General features: G+C 39.7%; 1 protein-coding gene across 1 annotated transcript in view; it reads left to right on the forward strand.

The window, feature by feature from the left end:
- KDM5A (lysine demethylase 5A) overlaps positions 1-23,692 on the forward strand; it is a gene marked incomplete at both ends in the record, with an annotated part of 48,481 nt that overhangs the window by 24,246 nt on the left and 543 nt on the right. Inside the window, 15 exons of the mRNA XM_079545363.1 lie at positions 65-184; positions 1,135-1,329; positions 1,447-1,628; positions 1,896-2,020; positions 2,243-2,393; positions 5,807-5,921; positions 9,088-9,443; positions 9,960-10,098; positions 11,045-11,224; positions 11,481-11,642; positions 12,784-13,335; positions 14,073-14,216; positions 17,044-17,203; positions 17,518-17,738; positions 22,703-23,113. Of these exons, the coding sequence (XP_079401489.1) occupies positions 65-184; positions 1,135-1,329; positions 1,447-1,628; positions 1,896-2,020; positions 2,243-2,393; positions 5,807-5,921; positions 9,088-9,443; positions 9,960-10,098; positions 11,045-11,224; positions 11,481-11,642; positions 12,784-13,335; positions 14,073-14,216; positions 17,044-17,203; positions 17,518-17,738; positions 22,703-23,113 (3,213 nt within the window). The remainder of the gene's footprint in view (positions 1-64; positions 185-1,134; positions 1,330-1,446; positions 1,629-1,895; positions 2,021-2,242; positions 2,394-5,806; positions 5,922-9,087; positions 9,444-9,959; positions 10,099-11,044; positions 11,225-11,480; positions 11,643-12,783; positions 13,336-14,072; positions 14,217-17,043; positions 17,204-17,517; positions 17,739-22,702; positions 23,114-23,692) is intronic.

Below are 23,692 nucleotides of genomic sequence, written 5' to 3' on the forward strand. Positions count from 1 at the left end.
AACCTCTCTTGCAAGTTTTTTAGTGCTTTTTTTTTTCTCCCCTTTTTTTCTTCACTTATGTTAGGTGTACAGAACCAACCAGTGTGCTGGCGAGTTTGTCGTGACCTTTCCTCGTGCCTATCACTCTGGATTTAACCAGGGATACAACTTTGCTGAAGCTGTGAACTTCTGCACTGCTGACTGGGTCTGCTCTTCTGTATATGTTTTTTGTGTCTCTACTAGTTGTCCTTTGCAAGGAGACTGTTAATCATTTCTTATCTGAAGAGTAGTCTTTTATGCTGCACAGTGTGCTTTATGCTTATAGTTCCTGGAATAACTGTGAAACTGTTGTTAATTTTCATAGCAGAAAATGATTTTGATGTTCACACTATTTTAAACAGCTTCAAAATGAAACTTTTTCATGTGGTCTTCCTTTTCAAATATTGATCTTGTAGTACTTCAGCTAGTTTTTCTCTAATGCATCTTCCTGGATTTCATATAGATTATTGTACTGTTTTGAATAGCTGTTGTCATTTGCATCTTGGAGGTAGGCATATAACTCTTTTGTTCTCCTTCTGTGTCAGCTCATTGCATCTTTTAATTGTGTTAACCCATATTCTAATAGCCAGAACATAACTTACATGGATTCCTCAGTAAGTTGATAAAAGTGCCTCATCACTATTCAGTGTTTACAGATGAAAGATGGGATCTTATCTGTAGTTTATCTGTATCCAACTTCTGCTTTGATACATTGAAATATAAATTCTAGAAGTTAAGACATCTATTCGTTTATCAGATAAATTGTTTGTGGAATTGTCAGATTTCTTTTCTTCTATGCTCATGATATAATCTGTGTGTCTAGGAAAACTCCTCTTCTGACACTATGCAAAATGTAACCCAGAATTGCACAGAAAATTTATCTAGTAATACTTTCTTTTTGTGCTTTCAGAGACACAAAGTGGTTGATGCTAGCTTTGGTTAACTTCAGTCCCAGCATAGTTATTTCTAGATGGCAGTGCGTTTCACCTTTTTCCCATAATATATTTTTCTGTTTTTCAGTCTGTCTTTCCCCAGATTTTGTGAAGGAAAGTGGGTGGTGAGAGGTTGTCTCAAAATGTTTTGTCCCAGAATGATGAATGACGTTGATTTTTGTAGCTTCCGATTGGACGTCAGTGTGTGAGTCACTACCGAAGGCTTGGGCGTCATTGCGTTTTCTCCCATGAAGAACTGATCTTCAAGATGGCTGCAGATCCAGAGTGCTTGGATGTCGGACTGGCTGCCATGGTCTGCAAAGAGATGACTCTGATGATAGAAGAAGAAACACGCTTAAGGGAAACTGTTGTACAGATGGTAAGTAATGAAAGGCAACTCTTTTGCTTTACCTGCAAAAGAAATTTTGCTCCCTTTCCCCATTTCCTCTGCTTTGTCTGGGCTGGCGTTTCTAACAGGTGTCTAATTTTTTTTAAGGGAGTGTTGATGTCTGAAGAAGAGGTGTTTGAATTGGTTCCAGATGATGAACGTCAGTGCACAGCTTGCAGAACAACGTGCTTCTTGTCAGCTCTTACGTGTTCCTGTAATCCTGAGCGCTTGGTCTGCCTATACCACCCATCTGATTTATGTCCGTGCCCCATGCAGAACAAGTGTTTAAGGTATGCCAGCAGTTGGGTTTTTTTCCCTTTCCAGATCAATGCTGTGTTGGAGACTGATTGCCAGATTTGACATTTGGCCACTCTTTTCTCTTCCTTTATTTAAGGAGTGCTTTTATCCTCTTTGTTTGATTCTTGAGTTCAAGGCAGAGGATATTATACATATTCTGTCCTGACCTTATTTTAGCTGAGAAAACTCGACAGTAAGCAATATCCTAGGTATTGTGCAAGCATTAATACTCTTGCTTTATTTTCCTTTCATATCTCCAGGTATCGGTATCCACTGGAAGACCTTCCTTCTTTGCTGTATGGAGTGAAAGTTAGAGCACAGTCTTATGACACTTGGGTCAGTAGAGTTACAGAAGCTCTGTCTGCTAACCTCAACCACAAAAAAGGTTAGACTTCCGTTCTTTGTTGCAGGAGTTGAAAGGCATCCTACTTACTCTTTTTCTGATTTAATGAGAGAAAACGCTGTGTTGTTTAGTGAGAAAAGAAATGAGAAACTCATCTTTGTGTGTTTGAAATTGAACTAGCCTGTTGGAACCTTGATGTAAGGGTTGGGAAGCAGTCTAAAATGTCTTTTGTTTCTACATTCAAACTGTATGCTGTTACTACAGATGTAATTGAGTTGAGAGTGATGTTGGAAGATGCTGAAGACAGGAAATACCCGGAAAATGATCTCTTCCGTAAGCTTAGAGATGCTGTGAAAGAAGCAGAGACCTGTGCTTCAGTAGCACAGCTGCTTCTGAGTAAAAAGCAAAAACATAGGTAAGACTGATTTTTTTTTTTTTTTTTTTTTTTTTTTTTTTTAACAGTTTTTATCTATCTGTTTTGTTACTTGGTTGGACCTGGGAATGTAAGAAAACTGAGCTCTCACTGTCTACTAATTACCTCTAGTGTTTGCCTTTAGTGCTGTGAGCCATTGAGAGATTGGGGAGACATACACTTAAAACAAAGATCCAAAAAGCAAACTTGAAATGCATTAAATATACTGTTTTGAGCTGACTTATGTACTGAAATGTGAAATCCTTTGGAAAAATTGTTTGATCCCTGATCAGGCATTTGTTTAAATGTATGAGAGAGTTGTAGGAAAAGACAGCTGGAAGAAAAAATGCAATGGAAGTAAGTTCTTGACATGAATGTTTATATTTTAGTCAGCATGGCTAAGTATATAGCTTAAATAAAAAATGAGTTGATAAAACTGCTTTAGGAAAGAAAATTGTTAAAACGTTGTACTGCGAAGCTGAGTGTAAGGAAACTAGGAAATGGCAATTATGGTTGGTGAGGCAAGCTTAGTTATACCTTCTGGTACAGCATTTCTCAAAAATGTTTGATTTTTGCCAGCTGCTTACAAGTGAATTGCAGAATGCGTTGGTATGCTGGTGGAATTACTGGAAGATGAAGAGGAAATGTCTTGCCAGCAATGACTAGGAGGATGGGATCCTGAGGAGCAAAGCAGTGCAGAGAGCAAAAATTGATTCCCTAGTTGCAGGCAGTAATGTCTGGCTGAACAGTAGTGCCTTCTCTTTATATCTTCTGGCTCCCTTAGGTCTTTGTATTGCCTGCCTTGCTTATGACCCTTCTGGAATGTTTTGCTGTCACTACCTCAGCATTTTCCTTGCTGCATATACAGTTTTTGGTGTTAAGCTTAAGGCTTCTTTAACGAATGGGGTGCGAAGTAAATTCTTAGCTAGTTGTAATACCCTGCTTTCCTACACAGGACATAATGGAGTGTTCAAATGCAAGCCATGATGATGAAATGTTGTATCTTAGATCCAATGACACTTCTCAACAGACATGCCTTAAGTTAATTAGTGAGTTTCCAGGGTTTTTTCAAGAAGTAGAATAGAGGGAACTGGCAACTTTCAATGATGTATCTGAACTAGAAATTAATCAAATCCCATGGGACAAAGAAAGAAACTTGTGTAGTCTAAGACTACTGTTGTATGCTAAACCATAACATGATATAAAATAGAGGTTTGAGAATTTTTCAGAAGATTTTAAATCCTCCTTAAACAACACTAGGAAATTTAAATCAGAAATTGCCTTCAGCTAGTTCTTTAGCACTTGTATTCGTATTTAATACAATAAGAGGGATCACATTTGCACTAAGGATAAGTTTAGAAATACATTAAAAATGAGTGCTGAAACAGAACAACTTGGCAGAGAATAAAGCACCAATAAAGTTGTGATCCAAACGTAGCTAATGATGTTGCACTTCTTTTTGGTTTTATGTATAGTCAGATGGCACAGAACAATGGACTTGGCTTCAATATATCCACATTTTCTCTCCCCCTTATTAATGGTCAAAGTTGTGAGTTTTTATTGGCAGGGATATGTGAATGCTTGTGTGACACATAATGCTGTGGCAATGTATGGCTGCACTAGGGTTGGAGTGCTTAGGAGGTGGGTCCAAGTGCAGCTACCATTCTTTCTCACTGTCTGTTACAGTAAATCAAAGCCTGCAGTATTCTTTTTTTCTCTGTGACTTTTACACAGTGTAATTATATTTGATGACTCATCTACATTTTCTTTTTAAGTCCACAGAATGAAAGATGAAATTTACTACTTATTTAATGTGATAAAATGTGTATTGATTAGCAGGGAACAGCTATTCAGTGTTTAAAATCTGTCCTGCTCATGAGATTGCTGTGCCTGCAGTGATTATTACACCAAATATTGCATTAGTGTAGAGCCACTTAACTTTTCCTGCATTCAGCGGGCTTGTAACACTTGCTTCTAGTGGTACTTAATGGAAGGATGTGTCGTATGTAGTACCAGTCTTTTTCTTCTGCAAGTTTCAGTGGTTCTCTGCCTGCAAGAGAGGCAACTCTAGCAAACAAGATTTATTTTCACAGCATGTTACTGTTGTATATCGGAGACCTTTTGCCAATGCCTGTCATGGCCATTAACTGCTTGAGCAAGTATAGATCTTCACATGGCTCTTGTGAACAGTCCCATCTGTCAAATTGACCGGAAAGGGAGGTTCACTGCTTAAATCAGTTCCTTAGCAATGGGTTCCCCGTATCAACTTAAAGACAGAGAGTCAGCGTTACCTTTTTTCCTTTAAATGTTTTGGCCCCTGTGGTTTCCTCCATATTGTTGTCAGCGTTACTCTGTCTCTTGATCAAAATCTGAATTAATGACAGAGGTTCCCCCAGAAGCTGTGGCATCAGTGCCACTGATGATGTTTAACTCCATACCCTTCACTTCCCAAAGCAGTTCTTGGTTCCCACAGATTGGTTACCACGGTTTGAAATAGTATCCTTGTAGGTACATACATTCCTTATTAGCAGTGCTGAGGACTTGAATTCTGAAGATGCTTATTTCAAATACCAAGTCTATAGAGACTTCTTCAGTTTCAATATTTTTGGAAGAGGCTTCTATGTTTGAATAGCGAGCTGCTTTGGTTTTTGATTTTTACTATATGTAGTATAGTAGACTCTTAGAAAAACAGTTTCTGCTTTGGATGTGTCTTCCAGTATATGGAACATCTTGTAGATCTTGTGCTTCAGAGCAGTCTTGTTTTTTGTTTCTGTTTTCAGAAACTTGTCTTTCTCCCTGTTACCTGTATCTGATCAGCCTTAGTAAGTTTTGAAAAAATTTCACCTTTTATTTCCTTTTCAGTCACATCTAAGGCATTTTGTTTGACTTTGTATTTGAGCACTTGAAACTGTGTATAGTTGTGTAGCTTTGCGTAGTTTGTTCAGTAGTTTCATTTCTTTATCTGTTTCAACCTCTACTATTTTCCACCCAATCAATTTGCTTATGTGAGGAGCAACTGGAATTCTACCATCCTTGCTTGCCCTGGTCATGATAAGGAGCTGTGGCCAATATTTTACCTAAAATAATCTTGAGTTTCTGAAGAATCAAGCATTTCTACTGGAAAAAAGAAGCAACACAAAAAACCCTGACCTCTTTGTGTATTTGTTTGTTTAGTTGGAGCAAAAAACCCAATTAGAAAGTCAAAGAGTAGAGTAAATTCTCTTTATAGCTGAGTGTTTTACATTAAATCTAGTTTTCAAGGATTTAAATTCTTACAGAGATGTTTTGTTTTGATTGGCCTTTTTTCTTGGTGGTCTCGAGTGATTTTGATACGTGTCTGTTACTGGGAGTAAACCCAGGTGTCGGTGTCATTGTGTCTTTCATATAATGTTTTCTTGTGTTCATTCATACAGCAGACAGAGCCAAGATAGTGGAAGGACACGGACCAAGCTGACTATGGAGGAGCTGAAAGCATTTGTACATCAGTTATTTAGCTTGCCCTGTGTTATCAGCCAGGCCCGACAAGTAAAGGTAGGTTTACATCTGTGTATCTTTATATCTGTATATGCTTGGATATACTGTAAGCATTGTGCTTTTTTTCTGGACTTTTTTTTGTCTGTTAGTTTTGATTTTCATGTTTTGTTTATTTTGTGTGTGTTTTGGTTGCTTTTTGTTTGTTTTTTTTTTGTTAGGTTTGTTAGTTTGCCTGATGTACAGGACTTCAGCTTTTACTGTAAATCAGATAACTGCTTCACGGTGATATTTGTGGCCTCAAGAAGGAAAATACTCTGGATTCATTTAGCTCAGTGTCTTCCTACTTCAAGTAATCTTACTATTGTGATTGAAGTTTTGCTGATTACATGATGCTATTTATCCACGATAGAATTAATGATAATGTGTAATTTCTTCTCATTTTCCTGCTTAAAGCACCTAAGTCGGCAAAGATGGTGTTTGTACTACAATAGTATGCTCATGTAGTCATAACAGCTTAATATGTAGGGCTCAATGTTGTTGCCTAAGCATGGATGTCTAATGCCCTGTGAATGACTCAAACCTATGCCATCTGGCCTTCGTTCCCGTTTTGGAAGAATACTGCTGGTCTTGTGTGGCCTTCACATGGCACATGACAGCTTTTAGGCTATGGAACCAAAGTGTTTTATGTGAATATACATACACTTTTCAAGATGCTTGTTACGATGGATGCAGTCTGATGTGGTGGTTTCATGGTTAAACTAATAGAAAAGATCGCTTCCGTCTGTCACTGACCAAGCAGCCCAATTTTATCTCAGTGAACCAGTTGCTTTTCTTCCAGCATCATTAAAGCTATCTATAGCAGTGACATTTCCTGTTAAATCCTACCCTTCGTATGTTTTTGCAGGAACTTCAGAAGGCTGTATTGCTGTGCTCCTTTAGGAGAGCAGGGAGGCAGTAGTACACTGGCAATTTTGCACTTGAATCTGTAAATCTTTTTCAGCCTTTGCTTTCCAGGTTTCAGTCTCCTTAATCTGTATGCATGGCCTGTACTTCTTGTCCTTCATACATTTCTTTGCACCTGTCTTTGAGTGAATCTAGACTAATAAGTGATCCAGATCATACTGATTCTCCTGGCTGCGATTATCATTTATCACTGTGGCAGTTTGTATTACAGCAGGAGTTTTCAGCAGTAAACTTGATTTGTTTCTGTATCTCTGATGAAATGTTAAATACTGTTTGGCCTGCTAACCAACCTCCAGGAAAACACTTTAGGAATCCTTGGTAAATATTTTTTTTTCATCTTGAGAAATAGTTCTTGATGTATGTCAACCATTTATTAACTCGTGTTTTCCATTGATACAGTTTTAAGAAGAATGTTGTGTACTGCTAAATTGAGGTCCTAAAGTTCTAAATGTCACCATGTGTGCAGCTAATTCTATAAGCAAACATATAGTAGAGGGATTTAATATTGGGCTTTCTTCCCATCTATTTGATATTGGCACGTTGTTGTTGAAAACAAGTATCTTCAGTAAACTATAGGACTGCAGGATACAGATTATCCAGGCCTGCTGACTCTAATCTTTATCCTTCTAAGATGTTCTTTAACGTGTTTCCCAGCAGTTAATTGAGTGGAAAGTATATGATAGGAAGATATTTCCAAATATTTACTAAGTATTTTCTGCCTCATGAAATTTTATCATCATATATTAATGGACCTGTGAGACTGTTAAGAGTTCATTGATTCTAGTGCATTTGATTCTAATGTATTTAAAACCTGCTTCAAATTAAGGCATGGTCCATAGATGACAGAGCTGAAGACATCTTCTAGATTCTTTGCCAGTTTTCTGATTGCTTATTATACAGCAGTTTTCTTCTGTGGCATCTATTTTCTGGGTGGCTTACGACTTTTTGTTCATATAATAAACTCTTAACAGTTCTGATTTATATTTTATCAAAATATTTTCTCCCAGCTGGGGTGGCGTCTTTGTTTTCTGTTTTTAAATAGCCTTAGGAAACTAATTGTGTTGAAGTACTCTGTGTGCATGTGTAAGTTCCCGTGGCTTCAGCAGTTTCTAACTAGTAAAATTGATAAATCTCATAGTCTTGCTGGTTAAAAATCATAGTCTTAGTTCTTGAATGAAGTCAGATAATGATCACTTAAACCTATGTACTCACCAACTTTGAGCGTGGTTTTTGACTGCAATTACCCATCACAATGAATTAGATTGGATGATGAGTATTTTCTAACACAAAAGGCTTGATAATTACTAGACTGTAATAATTTATTGTTGTTGCTATGAAGCATTCAGCATCTGTTTCCTATATGAAAAACCCTGTAATGTGGATCATGGTTGGTTTGTTTGTTTGTTTTTTGTAAATGTCTTTGGTTTCTACGTGGGCATGAAAAGCAACATCAGGCAAGAAGGGCAGTAAGCATAGGTGTAGGAAATGTTTTGTTTTTTATTGTGGCACTGACTTGCCATCAGTAGCATCTGATTCTGATCTTTTTTTAAGAGATTCAGGAGTGAATCAATCAAGTATACAGGTTGAATGTCCTTGAATAAATCTCCCATGGGGATATTTTCCTGTCTGATCTTTGATTTTTTTTCACTGCTGTTCCAAAACATGGAAATACGGACAAGTACAGAAATGTGGTTACATTGCTGTGGAATTCTTCTTTCATTGGAGGGTGTTTGCATTTTCATATCTTTACTTTTTAAGTTAAAACTCTGTCATGCTTCAGTGGTGAGCATGCTTTAAATAATTGCAAACTTGACTATTGTTCTTTTCATGCTCCTTTAACTCTGGTTTGTTTTTTTTTCCCTTAGCATACTGTGTTCTGTTACGTATTATCAGCATTAGTGAGTGCCTCCAACAACTGATTAAAAGGATGACATCTTTGCAGAAGTCCCTCCTCAGCCCACTGTTTTAAAATAAGCATTATCTGGGCAGTCGATAATATCTTGTTCTGTAGGGATCTCTAGATGGTTGCAGCTATGTTACTTCAGTTGCAGATTTTGTTACAACTAATATGTATAATGAATGAAGTAGTCCCTATGTGAGACTCATTGGCTTCTGATAAAACAGTTGACACTGTGTGTAGAAACTTTGACCAACGATGTGATGATCACATACAAACTCATATCTGACTGATCCTACAGCCAACTTTATTTTGATTCTGTGGTCATTTTTTCTGAATGCTTTTTACTGTATGTTACTCCAGAATCTACTTGATGATGTGGAGGAATTTCACGAGCGTGCTCAAGAAGCTATGATGGATGAGGTCCCAGACTCGTCCAAGCTGCAAGAGTTGATAGACATGGGCTCTGGCCTTTATGTAGAACTTCCTGAGCTGCCAAGGCTGAAGCAGGAACTGCAGCAGGCACGGTGGCTGGATGAGGTGAGGTCCACCCTCTTGGATCCCCAGAGGGTCACCCTAGATGTGATGAAGAAGCTGATCGACTCAGGTGTGGGCTTGGCACCACATCATGCTGTAGAGAAAGCCATGGCTGAACTTCAGGAGTTGCTCACAGTTTCGGAGAGGTGGGAGGAGAAAGCCAAGGTCTGCCTGCAGGCCAGGTGAGTGTTCCTCTGTAAACTGTTCTTACAGGTCACACTCTTAAGGGATTCTCAGCCTTTGTTAGTGAGTTGTGAGGAGTGGTGGCTTTGAAGATGTAGTCTACTTCTGCCATTGCCCAAGAGTTGGGTTTGAGGTTATTGATGAGTTACAGAAGGGCTGATTCCCTTTTGTATTGTACAGTGGCTGGAAGGTGTGAATATTGTTGCTGCCTTTGCTATTTACTTGCCCCTAAGCAAGCAAACAAAAAAGTGCTCAGTATGGTACACAACAACTTCCTCAATTTTAAGGATTTCTGATGCTGTGGCCTTTTGATGGACTTCAGACAATCAAGTTCAGCTTTCTGACCTTTGCTGTTACTTGGTATCCAGTAGCACGCTCCAAGAATAGAGCCATGATATATTCTAGGCTTCTACACATAGTGATGAAGTCCCAAATTTGCCTGTCAAATTTGTGGCTTTAGATGGCTGGCATTTTGAGAAAAGGCTGGAAATAATTTTGTTTGTTTTTTACTCTAGGCCACGCCAAAGCATGATGGCCCTGGAGGGCATTGTGAATGAAGCAAAGAACATCCCTGCTTACCTGCCCAATGTGCTGGCACTGAAAGAAGCCCTGCAGCGGGCTAGAGACTGGACAGCCAAAGTGGAGGCCATTCAGGTAGAGGTTACAGCAAGAATTGGACCCTTCTGTTTGCATCCTTTTGTTTAGACATACTCTTTATTCCTAGCCCTTCTACCCACAGATATGACCCAAAGGGAATCCTTACTGTAGTTGTTCAGTGTAGTTGTCATAGATTATGTGCTTGAATTCCTTTTCTTCTTTTTGTTTAACTGTTTCCCCATTCACTATTCCATTTTTTCCTTCCTCTTGCCCATTTCTTAGGAGATGTAAAAACTGACAATTTTGTTATGATAGAAATGTAACTCTAGAGGGCTGTATTTATTATTACTGTTCTATGTACTATCACTGGCAATACTTGCCGCAGTGGAGAATGTTCTCCTCAAAGGTCTTTACTTTTGGAGATGGTTATGGGAATGTTTTGTTTTTTTCTCCCCACTGTGTGTTGAATATTTTTTTTTTTGTCTCAGATGTAATGGCACTGATAGCTGTAATGCTTTTGTCTGAAATAGATTGAAGTTAGTTATTAGTTCAGTAGAGCCCCCCTTTTCTATTGCCCTATTCAGATAACATGGACTGAAATTGATGCAGTCTCTGTGATATTCACAGTATTAATCTCTGGACTGCAGCTGCTTTTCTTGTATCAAGTATTTATTGAGAACTGAAGTGAGATCTCATTTGACTTTGCATCAGCCCTTGTAGAACTCTCAGATATGTAGCTTGCTAGTGAGCAGGTAGGATTTAAGACTGCCAGCTTGAAATGAAATGTCTTACTCCCTAAGCCAGTTGTCCACATCAGAATAGATGTTAAAATAAAAACTGTATGAGGGAGAGTTTTAAAAGTAGCAGTGAGATGGCAACCCTGCTGTCCTTTCCATTCCGTTCCTGTTTTTGTCACTGACTAGAGTGGTACATGGCTTGAAATCCAACTGGCCACTGACACAATGGTGCAATCTTTGACTCAGGGAATTTTCTTTTACCCCAGAATGGGAACAACTATGCCTACTTGGAGCAACTGGAGAACTTGTCTGCCAAAGGCCGCCCGATACCAGTGCGCCTTGATGCCTTGCCACAACTGGAGTCACAGGTAGCTGCTGCGCGGGCTTGGAGAGAGCGCACTGGAAGGACCTTCCTGAAGAAGAACTCGAGCTACAGTCTGTTACAGGTAAGCAACAGGAGTACAGTGTCAGACTTCAGAAGTGGATCTTGATGCTCTTCTGCAGTATTGGAAGGCAGAATAAATTATCAAATTCCATTTGATAATAGAAAATAATAAGTTTCAGCTGAACAAAGAACAAAAAAGACTAGTCTGTGTTTGGCTAGTCTTATTTCATGTATAAACAACCTCAACTATTGCTTTTTTAAGAAACAGATTAAACCTCCAATTTGTGGGAGTAACAGTGTAAGTTTTTTGGTTACAGGTTCTGAGCCCTCGCACTGATATTGGTGTTTATGGAAGCAGTAAGAATAGACGGAAGAGGGCAAAGGAGTTGATGGAGAAGGAAAAGGAGAAAGATCTTGATTTGGAATCCCTGAGTGAGCTGGAGGATGGGCTGGAGGAGGCCAGGGATACTGCAGCTGTGGTAAGGAGCAATGAAAGGTAGTGTCTCCTGATACATGGATTTAACTTGTCTCTAATCTGTGTAAAAAAAATCTTCAGGGAAATCTGATAAATTTTGCTGAAACAAATATTTAATAGTACTTGCACAGTAATATAGTTTGCTTTTTTTGCAGTGAAAGTAGAGGGAAGCACAGTTCAGCAAATAAGTGCAAGTATATAATATGTATCTGGCTATGTAAATAGCTTAGATGCTCTTGGTCTAATAATGTGTGGGTGTTCTTCTAATATTCTGATAGGATTTCAATACATATGAAATGGAATGTAACTCTTAAGCAGTACCCAGCATAGTACTATTTGTTACATTTATGCAGTATACTAAACTGAAGTAAATTCTGTTTTGGATTGTTTTAGCAATCGTTCCTTTGATTCTTAAGATTTATGGTAGTGGTTTGCTGATACGAGTCAACAGATTTTAAAAGTGTGTTCTAAATTTGCTGACCTTAGACATTGCCTACCATACTGTAGAAAGTCTTTTTGTTTAAGCATTGTCCTTCCTTGTTCCTACATGAAGAATGTCCGAGGGCTATCTGTAAGGCTTCATCCTGGAAACTGGGTAGGAAACAGTGTTACATTTGTTCTTCTTTGTTGGAAGGATATTGATGCAGCTTATCAGAAGAACTTGCTGTCATTTGGCTGCCCTTCCTCCACAAACAAAGAAAATACATGCAGAATCTTTAATATGGCTTATATACAACCAGTTCTATCTTAGTATGCTTCATTATATTTATTTGAATAGAGACAGAGGAAATAGAAGTTGCTTCAGGAAGATAAACTGTCTCTCAGAGGTTCCTGCTGCTGTCAGCATTTAAACAATGAATATCTGTTTCTCTTGTGTTTTTATAATGGATTTAATTATGAATTTCGGACATTTTTTAAACAGAGAACATTATCTAATATTTGTACAGTGGTTCTGTCAGGAGGACATAGAGGAGCAATATGTAATTGAGGAGGCATTTTAAATGAAGTTTTAAATAGGTTGCACAGTCCCATAATTTTGGGCTAGTTTAACTAAGAAGATCTCCTGATGTGTTTTTTCTGTGCTGCTAATAAAAAGTGATCTCTCCTTGCTGTGGAGGTCATGAACTGTTTCTGTCTTTGGATAGGTGGCCATATTCAAGGAGCGGGAACAGAAGGAGATTGAAGCCATGCATGCTCTCAGAGCAGCTAACCTGGCCAAGATGACTATGGTGGATCGTATAGAAGAAGTCAAATTCTGTGTCTGCCGCAAAACAGCTAGTGGATTCATGCTGCAGTGTGAGCTGTGCAAAGACTGGTTTCATAGCGGCTGCGTGCCTCTCCCCAAAACAAGTTCTCAGAAGAAGGGCTCTAGTTGGCAGGCCAAAGAAGTGAAGTTTTTGTGTCCACTTTGCATGCGTTCTCGAAGGCCACGTCTTGAGACGATACTGTCTCTGCTGGTGTCCCTGCAGAAGCTGCCTGTACGGCTGCCGGAAGGGGAGGCATTGCAGTGCTTGACAGAGCGTGCCATGAGTTGGCAGGATCGAGCACGGCAAGCTTTGGCTACTGACGAGTTGTCCTCTGCTTTGGCTAAGCTTTCTGTGCTCAGCCAGCGAATGGTGGAGCAGGCAGCACGGGAGAAAACAGAGAAAATAATCAGTGCAGAGCTACAGAAGGCAGCAGCCAACCCAGATCTTCAGGTAGGGGTGTGAATATCTTATGCGCTGTGCTAGTCATTCTTCATTGTGTCAAAATGCCTTTCCTTGCTTGGAGAGGAGAGAGCAGTTAGGCTGAGAATTCTAGTGTTCAGGCAGCTGTTAGTTTCAGGCTGTTCCTGGCTTTTCTGGCAACAGGTCTATTACTTTGAACTCGTTGTCAGTAGCAACTGTGTAAACACAAGCAACAAGTGTAAAAAGGATGCTGGTTCAAACACTACAGCCAGCTAATGGCCTGAAGATTTTTAAAGTGGTGGCTACTTTGGTGTCCAAGTTCCATCTACCTCTGACAGAATCATAAGTATCTGTATTTATAAGTTCTAATAGATTTCATTCTTGGGATTTTGATATCTTAGGAAACTTTATCAAGGGCTGTAGGGAATCACTGATACTTCTTGCAGTCAGCTTGCTCATCTTGAGATCAAGATCAGTAATCGGATGATGCTGTGGTAAAGAAACTTGTACAGCTTCAACATGGTATAATTTGGTACCAATGAACAACAGTAGCTAGATCTTCCTAGTCACTGTTACTCAAAAACTTGGAAATAAAGTCTGAAAGATCCTATTTCTGTCTTTCTTCGCAACTTGCTATGAATGGGAGCCAGACAGTTGTCTTCAGGATTAAAGAACCATCCTTTTCTTAGTGACTGTGACCTCAGTTTTTTAAATAGATTTTTCTAGAAGCTTCATTGTTTCGGTTTCTTACTCTATTTTTCTTTCAGGGACACTTAACTAGTTTCCAGCAGTCAGCCTTTAACAGAGTGATAGGGAGTGTGTCCTCTTCCCCTCGACAGACTTTGGATTATGATGATGAAGAGACAGATTCTGATGAAGACATCAGGGAAACATATGGCTATGACATGAAGGTAAGTAATCCAGTGTGGCTTGTCTGTGTGGAGTTAATTCAGAACACCTGTTTTCGATTTGTTTCAATTTATTCCAGAATATTTTAAGCTACTAAGTATATTCTGCCCTGGCTTCTGATGCACAAGAGGTACTTCTTAGTTTCGAATGTCTTAGCTTTGGTGTTTTGGAAAGTTCTGTAATGTTTTTGTTCAAAATCCTTAAATGTCCTGTGATTGAGTTTCAGAAGGTTCTTTCTATTGCTAAAGAAAAAACTGTTTCTCAGGGGATTTGTATTCATAATACCATTGAGATTAGACGTTGTCCTTATGCCTCTTCCAGAGATGTTAGGAATCATAAATATGAGTAATATTTGGAGAGCTCTTAATTGGTTTCTACTGTAGCAAAAAAAAAAGTCTTTGAAAACTTTGTGCCCTGTAAGAAGCTTCCCGATGCCAGAGCTGCTCTCATGTTTTCATACCTTTATCTTCATTCAACCCACATAAATATAAAAGGAGGTACATCTATTCAGTTCTGATACGTGGAACTGTTCAGGTCTCAATCTCTGGTTCACATTATGAAACTAGTCCAGTTCAGAAATTGTCATTGTAGTTATACTTTATATAAATATGTATTTTTTTTCTAGAGAAAAAAAGTGATGAGAGAAAGCAATTGTAGAGCTAGCCAAGCATTGTCTGTATGATGTATGATGTATTTCATTTTAGTACTTCTGAAATGTCTTTTTTGTATGTATACAGATGAAAGCGATGTCACCGATTCTTCTTACTTTGTGGTTTCTATTTAGTGATAGTGTCATTTCTACTTTAAAGAAATGTGATTGTACAGATTCTTTTAAGGCACACTTTCTGCTTTCTAGAGGAACAGTGAATTTTTCAGATATGTTCTGCCTCAATCTCCTGTTGTTAGTAACTTGTGTCTAAGTACATAACTGCATGAAGCCACATTTGTCTTGCAGCCCTGTGAGATGCCAACAAGAGTAAATTGTATTTGAATATTACAACTTTTATTAGAATGTCTTCATTAGAAAAATGCTGCAAACTGTTCTTTGCACTGGAAGTTATAATAAGGCATTTCTGAAAGATGTGGCACATTCTGAGGTTGTGATGAAAGAAAGCGTATGTTGAGAAAGATGGCAGGCATATGCTTGTCAGGATGTGAGGGCATTGCAGGAGTGTAATTTCATTTCTGTTGAGTGCATTCTGTTGTCATGATTTGAAAATCTGTTACTTGTCCTTATGATTTGGATGTCCATCGTTATAAAAATCTAAAGTAAAAATCTGACAAAACAAATGCAGATAGGGACCAGAAATGTCTTTTGTTAGGTCAGCTAATGTGATTGGAAGAGCAGGCACATTTTTACACAGCCAAATTACTCAGTTCTAACATAGATGCAGCAGAGTTCAAAAGAAATGGCAAAGTTACTCAGAATTTAATTCTTTATACTGTTGGCTTTCAAGTGTTTCTTCCCATTTGTGGTTTATAAATGTTTTCCGTGGGAACGATGGGTTTAAAAATAATGTATAGAGATTATGCTGTGAAAATAACTGGTTGAGGAGTTTATTAATTTCACCTGTAGGAGTGAGGAAGGGAGAAGTGAATATTAGCAGATGTCAGGGTATCTACTGAGAAGGGTTTGTGCCTTCAGATTTTCTGCCTACTGTAATGCAAAATCAAAACAAAGTTTTTTCCCACTTTTAAGACATTCCTAACCTCTTTCTATTTGTGGATCCACTTGCATCGATGACATGCATCACATTCATTATATTTGTTTTTGTAACACATTTGAGATGTCAAGCAGCCAGCTTTATGCAATGCACTGAGTGCAAACCAGTGCTATCATTAGTCTTTTCCTGAAAGTATTCACAACATTCTTAAGTATTGCAGCCTTTCTCTTTTTTTTTAGTGTTTGTATCTTAAAATTATTCAAGATTGCCATTAAAATCCTGATTTCAGGGCAAAATTTGATTTTTATTTATTACTGCCATTTTGTGGCCATCCATCTATTGATATTTAGATCCTGAGATCCTGTGCTGGATGAAACATGCAGTTTTTTCCTTTCCCTGTAAGATCTTCAGTCATTTCACAGAATCCAGCATCACCAAGGTTGGAAAAGACCCACAGGATCACCCAGTCCAACCATGCACCTGTCACCAATAGCTCTCACTAAACCATGTCCCTCAACACAAAATCCAAACATTCCTTGAACACCTCCAGGGTCGGTGACACCACCACCTCTCTGGCAGCCCATTCCACTGCCTGACCATTCTTTCAGAGAAGTAGTATTTCCAGCCTGAATCTCCCCTGGTGCAGCTTGAAGCCATTCCCTCCAGTCCTATCACCAGTTACACAAGAGAAGAGGCTGACCCCCAGCTCACTACAACCTCCCTTTAAGTAGTTACAGAGAGCATTTCTTTCAATAATAACCATTATTTACTTTGCATACCTCTGCTTTATTAAAGATGCTGTCTTTATAATCTTGCAGTCAAATTTTTCAAACAAAACTATGTAAGCTAAGTGAGAGTGTCGTCGTGTTGACTTCTGAAGACCTCATTTGAAGGACTGCTTAGGGAAAAAACTTGACAAATACATCTCATGACTCACTGATTAGAGAATTAGAATTCACTTGCCTCCACAGCTGCTGCGTTCTTCTGTTGTTTACATAGGGATTTAATTTCTACCTTTTTCCAGCAGTGTTGGTGTCTATGGTGGGGATACTTTGAAGGAGGGTTTTAGGAACAGCAAACTGTTTGGCCTTAGTAGAATTTACTTTGAGGTAAGCATTTGTTAGAGCTAGATGTTACATTTTTTTTTCCTGTGGGTCTTTTTCAGGACAATGCCAGCGTAAAATCTTCTAGCAGCTTAGAACCCAATTTGTTTTGTGATGAGGAAATCCCCATTAAATCAGAGGAAGTGGTGACACATATGTGGACTGCTCCCTCATTCTGTGCTGAACATGCGTATTCATCTGCTTCTAAAAGCTGCTCTCAAGGTATCTGCTTTCCTATGTGCTCGATAAAATTGAACAGACAACTGCAATGAGCAGTCAGAGAGCAAGAGAGGAACTACTCTTGTTGCCTCTGCTAGTTGTAGAGGATACGCTCTCTATAAGGAGTAAGAGAATAGCATTGCAGTTGGGATGGCTGGTGTATAAAGCTGTGTCCATGATTTTTGTTTTTGTGTTTCTTTTTCTTTTGCTTGGGATTGCCTCCATCTTTAAGTAGCTGTTGTACAAAGTACGTAACTTCTTTTTTTTGTTTTGATCTCTTCCTTTTATCGTCATGCAACTTGTCTCCTGTCTGAAAGGTTCCAGCACTCCAAGAAAGCAGCCTCGGAAAAGTCCACTGGTACCTCGCAGTTTGGAGCCCCCTGTATTGGAGCTGTCACCTGGAGCAAAGGCTCAGTTAGAAGATTTAATGATGGTAGGAGACCTACTGGAGGTATCACTGGATGAAACTCAGCACATCTGGCGGATTTTACAGGCTACTCATCCACCCTCTGAAGACAGATTCCTTCATGTAATGGAGGTATGATCATGTAGAAGTAGTCTAGTACAGGAAAAAGATCACGTCATTTATAGTGCTTCTTTTTAAGGGTTTGTAAAGAAAGTGTTTAACATGCTTAATTTCTTTTTATGACAAGGTTACCAGTTAGCTGACCAAAGGAAATTAGTTGATTTAACCTCTCTGGATTTCAGCAAAGATTTCAGTGCTATCTATCTTAGTAGCCTTCTGGACAAAATCCCAGCCTGCAGCTAGACAAAAAGATAATGCAGTGGGTGAACATTTGGCTGGTGGGTCAGGCTGAAGGGTTATGGTAAATGAAGATGCCTTAGACTGACAGGCAGACAGTAGTGGGGCTCTGTTTTATAATCAAAGAATCAATTGAGCTGGGAAGCCAAGTGGCAGGTGGGGATCTCTTCTCTAATGACACCAATAGGACCTGAGGGAACAGCATGGAGCTGTGTCAGGGAGAGTGTTGTTGGGTATTAGGAGAAGGTTCTTCACCTGAGAGTGGTAGGCACTGTAACAAGCTCCCTAGGACAGGGGTTGTGGCATCAAGCCTGACAGATTTCAAGAAGCATTTCAACAAATGCTTTCAGACATAGGGTCTGAATGTGGGAGGTTGTTCTGTGTGGAACCAGGTGATGCGTGGAGTGGACCTTAATAAGGACCTGACCTGAAGAACAGACCATCCAGTTTTAACCCCCTGCTGTGGACAGGGCTGCCACCCCATCCAACCTGGGCTTGAGCTCCACCAGGGATGGGGCAGCCACAGCTTCTCTGGGCAGTCTCTGTGCTAGTGTCTCATAACTCTCAGAGTAAAGAATTTCTTCTTAACATCAAACCTAAATCTCCCCTCTTTTAGTTTAAAACTGGTGCCCCTTGTCCTGTCATAATCAGGCCATGTGAAAAGTCAGTCTCCATCTTGTTTAAAAGTTTTTCTTAAAGTACTGGAAGGACACAGATATGTTTCCTTGAAGCCTTCTTTTCTCAGGACTGAATATGCCCAGGTCCATTAGCCCTTCTTTGGGAGGTTCTCTAGCCTTTTGATCATCTTTGTGGCCTCGTCTGGACCTGTGCCAATAGCTGCATGTCTTTTCTTGTGCTGGTGGCCACCTTTTAAGCTTGTCCAGATACCTTTGGATGGTATCTTTACCTCTGTCATACCAGTTGCACTACTCAACTTATAGTCATCTGCATGCTTGCTGAAGGTGAAGGTAGTAATGAAGATCTTAAAGAGCACTGATCCCAAGGCCAATGGGAGTCATGACTTGTCACCAGCCTTCACCTGACCGTGGATCTGTTGACCACAGCTGCGCAGTTAATAAGTACATAGAGGTTAGGCTTGGTAAGATGTAAGATCAATAAGTATACAGATGTTAGGCTTAGTAAGATTATCACAATGGAAAGAGAATCAAAATAAGTGAAAATGTGTACTGGTGTTGCAGTAAACTCCACAAAGAGCAGTCTTCAGAGAGAGAGAGATCATTTCTCAGTGATAGTCCTCAAATGGGGTCTAGAAGAGGTGGAGCCAGGCTCCACACCTTCCTGGCAGCACAAGTGAATTGCCTTCACCCATGTTCCCACGGCTGACTCGTTGCTTTCCTCAGATGGTCAATCAGAGGTTCAGGCTGTGATCAACAGTTCCCATACAACAGCACTCTGGTTGCAACCATCCAAACAATTCCTTATGCATTGAACAGTCCTTCAGATCTGTATCTCTCCAATTCTGAGGTAAGGATGTGGTGTGGGACCACATCAAAGACCTTTCAGAATTCCAGTATAGACAACATCAGTTGCTTTTCCTTTGTCTACTGATCTTGACACTCCATTGTAGAAAGCCATCAGATTGGTCAGGCACAATTCTGCCCTTGTGAAGCTGTGCTATCTAACTTGGATCACAACCTCATCCTGCATATAACTTGACATAAAATCCAGGAGAATCTGATCCATGATCTTCCTAGGCACAGAGGTGAGGCTCAGTGGTTTGTAATATCTTGGGTCTTCCTTTCTACCCTTCCTAAAAATGGAAGTGATGTTCCCCTTTTTGCAGTCACCAGAGGCTTCACCTGATAGCTGTGACCTTTCAGATATGATGGAGGGTAACTTGACAGCCATGTCAGTTCCTTCAGGACCCTGGGATGCAAGTTGTCTGGCTCCGTAGACTTGCACGCATCCACTTCCATCAGGTGGTTTGGGACTTGCTTCTCTTACAGTGAGAGGGGTTTTGCTCTCCCCAGCCCCTACTGTAGATATTCATAGATGGTAAAAGACATGGGAAGCCTGACTGCCGGTGAAGACTGAGGCAAAGAACTTGGATACCTCAGCCTTATCTGTGTCTGTTGTAGCCATATCTCCCTTCTTGTTTATCATGGGCTAGGTGTGGGAGGGGGGAGAGACCTTGACCTTTCCCTTCTGACCTGTGTACTTGTAGAATTCCTTCTTGTTTTTCAGATACCTCACCGAGTTTAGTTCCATTTGTGCCTTTGCTTTCCCAATTCTGTCTCTGTGTGTCTGGATAGCATCCTTGTATTCTTCTCAAGCCACATGCCCATGCTTCCTCTGCCATCCAAAGGTACCTGAGCAAGCTTGAAAAGTAGGCCCATGAAAACCTAATGAGGTTCAACGAGACCAAGTGCAAGGTGCTGCACCTAGGTTAGGGCAATCCAAGATACCTATGTAGACTGGGAGAAAGACTCATTGAGAGCAGCCCTGTGGAGAAGCGTTTGGGTGTCCTGATGGAGGAAAAAGCTAGATGTGAGGCAGCAGTGTGTGCTTGCAGCATGGAAGGCCAGCAGCATCTTGGGCTGCATCAAAAGAGTGATGGCCAGCAGGGAATGGGAAGGGATTGTCCCCCTCTGCTCTGCTTTTGTGAGGCCCTATCTGGAGTACTGCGTCCAGGCCTGGGGTCTCCAGCACAAGAAGAGACGAAGCTGCTGGCATGGGTCTAGAGGAGGGCCACAAAGATAATCAGAGGGCTGGAGCATCTCTCCTACAAAGAAAATTTGAGGATGCTGGGCTTATTCAATCTGGAGAAGGTCATTGCAACCTTCCAGTACCTGAAGTGAGCATATAAACAAGGTGGAAACTGTGATAGGACATGGGAGAATGGATTTAAAACTAAAAGAGGGAGGTTTAGATTAGCTATTAGGAGGAAATTCTTTACTTGGTGAGTGGTGAGGCAGTGGTCCAAAAAGCTGAAGATGCCCCATCCCTGGAGGTTCTCAAGCCTGGGTTGGAAGGGACTTCTTTAAGACCTCTTCCAACTCAAGACATTTTATGTTCCTGTTAATATGGACAGCTTGTACTTACCTTAGATAATATTTGTACATTGCCAAGTTTCTGTTGATGGGGAAAGAGCATTGTTTTTAATGTAGGTAACAAGATTTCAGTTCTCATCAAATTAGCCCACATACTCCTATTTTTTGAAAATATTCTATGAAAATGTGCTGAGTTTTCTGCTAGTACTGAGTAAGTCAGGTGTGTATGGTGATTCTAAGGACTAGTTCAAATTGTTTATGCCTCATTCACGCTGTGGCTAAATAACGTGTATGAATGAGGGCTGTACATTAGAAGAGAATGTAAACTCTTGTGTTGGAGCTGTACTGCCATCCATCCTTCATCCTGTGTCACCTGAATAGGGTCATTTTGACCATATATAGTCACACAGTACATTATTGCTGTTTCCTGTACTGAGCAGTACAGGAAATGCACTGAAGATTATTCCTTATTGACAATAGCATACATCAACATAAAATGGGTTACATTTTTTGAACAGTAATGCATACTGATCAGTTATCATTCTTTTGAGTGCCATCCAATACAGTGGGTAAGTCAAGATGTTGCCAAACTGCTAGCTTGTAGGATGGTAGCATAAAGCAGATCCTTCTTCTGGAGAAGTTCTGCATTACTATTTTTAGATCTAGGGATTTCATTTCGTAAGATTAATTTTCTTTTAATGTTATGTTTTGGTTATAGGTTTTTTTGAGGAACAATTTGAATGCCAGCAAATAGCACTTTATAAATAGCATGCCACAGTGTTGGACTGATAGTTAAAAACAGCTTTGTGGGTGGAGGGTAGGGTTCAACATTTTTGTGATTAATCTCTGCGAATACTTGTTTGGCCAGAATTACTCATTTTGAGTTAAATACCTTTCTTTGTCTATTTAGATGCAAAATAGGTAGACTTCTGCAAATTAGTCTTCAGAGAACTTGTTATAGGGTGGAGAAGCTATATTAAGTCATGTACAGTAAACAGACCCGGTCTTTACTGGCCTGTGGTATGTCCTTAATCTATTAATATAATTAAGGTTAAAATATATGGCTGAACTAACTCAAACTGAATCAGTCTTGTTTGTTTGAAGTGGTTCTAAATAGAACTTGTCACCTACAATGACAGTTTGCTAATTGTAAACCCAATTTTTGATCTGAATCTACTACTTAAGAGTGTTTAATAACACCAGGTTTTTTTGTAGTGTGTCCTGGTTTGGGAGCTATTCAAGTAATGGATCTGTTGCAGTCTTCTCTTGCTGGAGTTGATAATACATTTTAAGAATTCAGCAATTGTTCTAATTTCCAGGATAGCAATTGCTTTCTTCAAAAATAATTATAGGCAAGACTGACCTAGGATGAAAAACAAGCAAGAACACCTAGCCATCAATCTTCCTAACTTTTATTGAAAAGCACCGTGAGTAGGGAGTTGTGATTACTGCCTGTTTTTTCTCCTTGTTCTTGCTGGTATTTTACATTTTCCTACTGGACCTTGTAAATTCACTATGCTTCGGGTACTTAAGACTTTTTTTTTAGTATAGTGAAGATAAAGGTGAGCCTCTTTTATTTAGAATTCGTGACAGTATGTTGCTGGATAAGTTTCTTCCCCCATGTTATGGTAATGGCAGAGGTGAGTACGGTTTTAACCACAGATTTACGGTATATGGGAATTTGTTTGGAAAAAAACCCCGACAATCTCTTTTTACCCTTTTATGAAGGATGACAGCATGGATGAGAAACCACTGAAAATGAGAGGGAGAGACTCGTCTGAGAGGAAGCGGAAACGAAAGCTGGAGAGAGCAGAACAGTTCTTTGGAGATATGAAGCAAAAATCTAAAGAGTTGAAAAAATTAGAAAAGCCGAAGAAAAAGAAGCTAAAACTCACCATGGATAAGACAAAGGAGCTGAACAAGCTGGCAAAGAAACTGGCCAAGGAAGAGGAGCGGAAGAAGAAGAGGGAGAAGGTGGTTGTGGCGAAGGTGGAGCTGGCAAAGGAGAGCACAGAGAAAAAAAGAGAGAAGAAAGTCCTAGATATTCCTTCTAAGTATGACTGGTCTGGAGCTGAGGAGTCAGATGATGAGAATGCAGTATGTGCTGCACAGAACTGCCAGAGGCCCTGCAAAGACAAAGTGAGTTTTCGCTTAGTCCCATCACAGTCAATTTCACGCAAAGTGAATTCAATGATAAGGCTGAACAGCTTGAGTAACAAAAGTAGAATAATTTGAAATGAGAAGGTATTGAGTAGTACTTGGGTAGGTATGTAAATGGGAATAAAACTTGACAAACTCATCTCATTCTCCTAGCCACTTTAAAACATGAGGGGAAGATGAAAAATTACAATCTGGGAAAAAGTACTCTATCTTGGTTGGGAAGTTTAAACTCTTCAGACTGGACTGCTGAGTAACTTTTACTGGTAATGGAGAACATGCATTGTCTGATTCAAAGAATTCTTTGCCTCGGTGATAAAATGTTCCAGATCACATGCTGTTTCTGAGCAGAAATGGGATGTGCAGCACTCCTAAGTGTAGTACATTTTCAGTGTTTGCTGCACACAGCTTGTGAGCAGTGATGCTGCTGGGTCTACAGACTGTAGTGCTTCATGTTGCTGTTGGGAGGTGGATAATCAGCAAGTTTAGAATTGATTGGTTTATTACAAAAAAATTTGATCTGCTTTTCTGTGTGATGCTTTCTGTTCTGACTGTCAGCTT

This window comes from Tetrao urogallus, assembly GCF_951394365.1.
Source record: "Tetrao urogallus genome assembly, chromosome: 1".
Lineage (NCBI taxonomy): Eukaryota > Metazoa > Chordata > Aves > Galliformes > Phasianidae > Tetrao > Tetrao urogallus.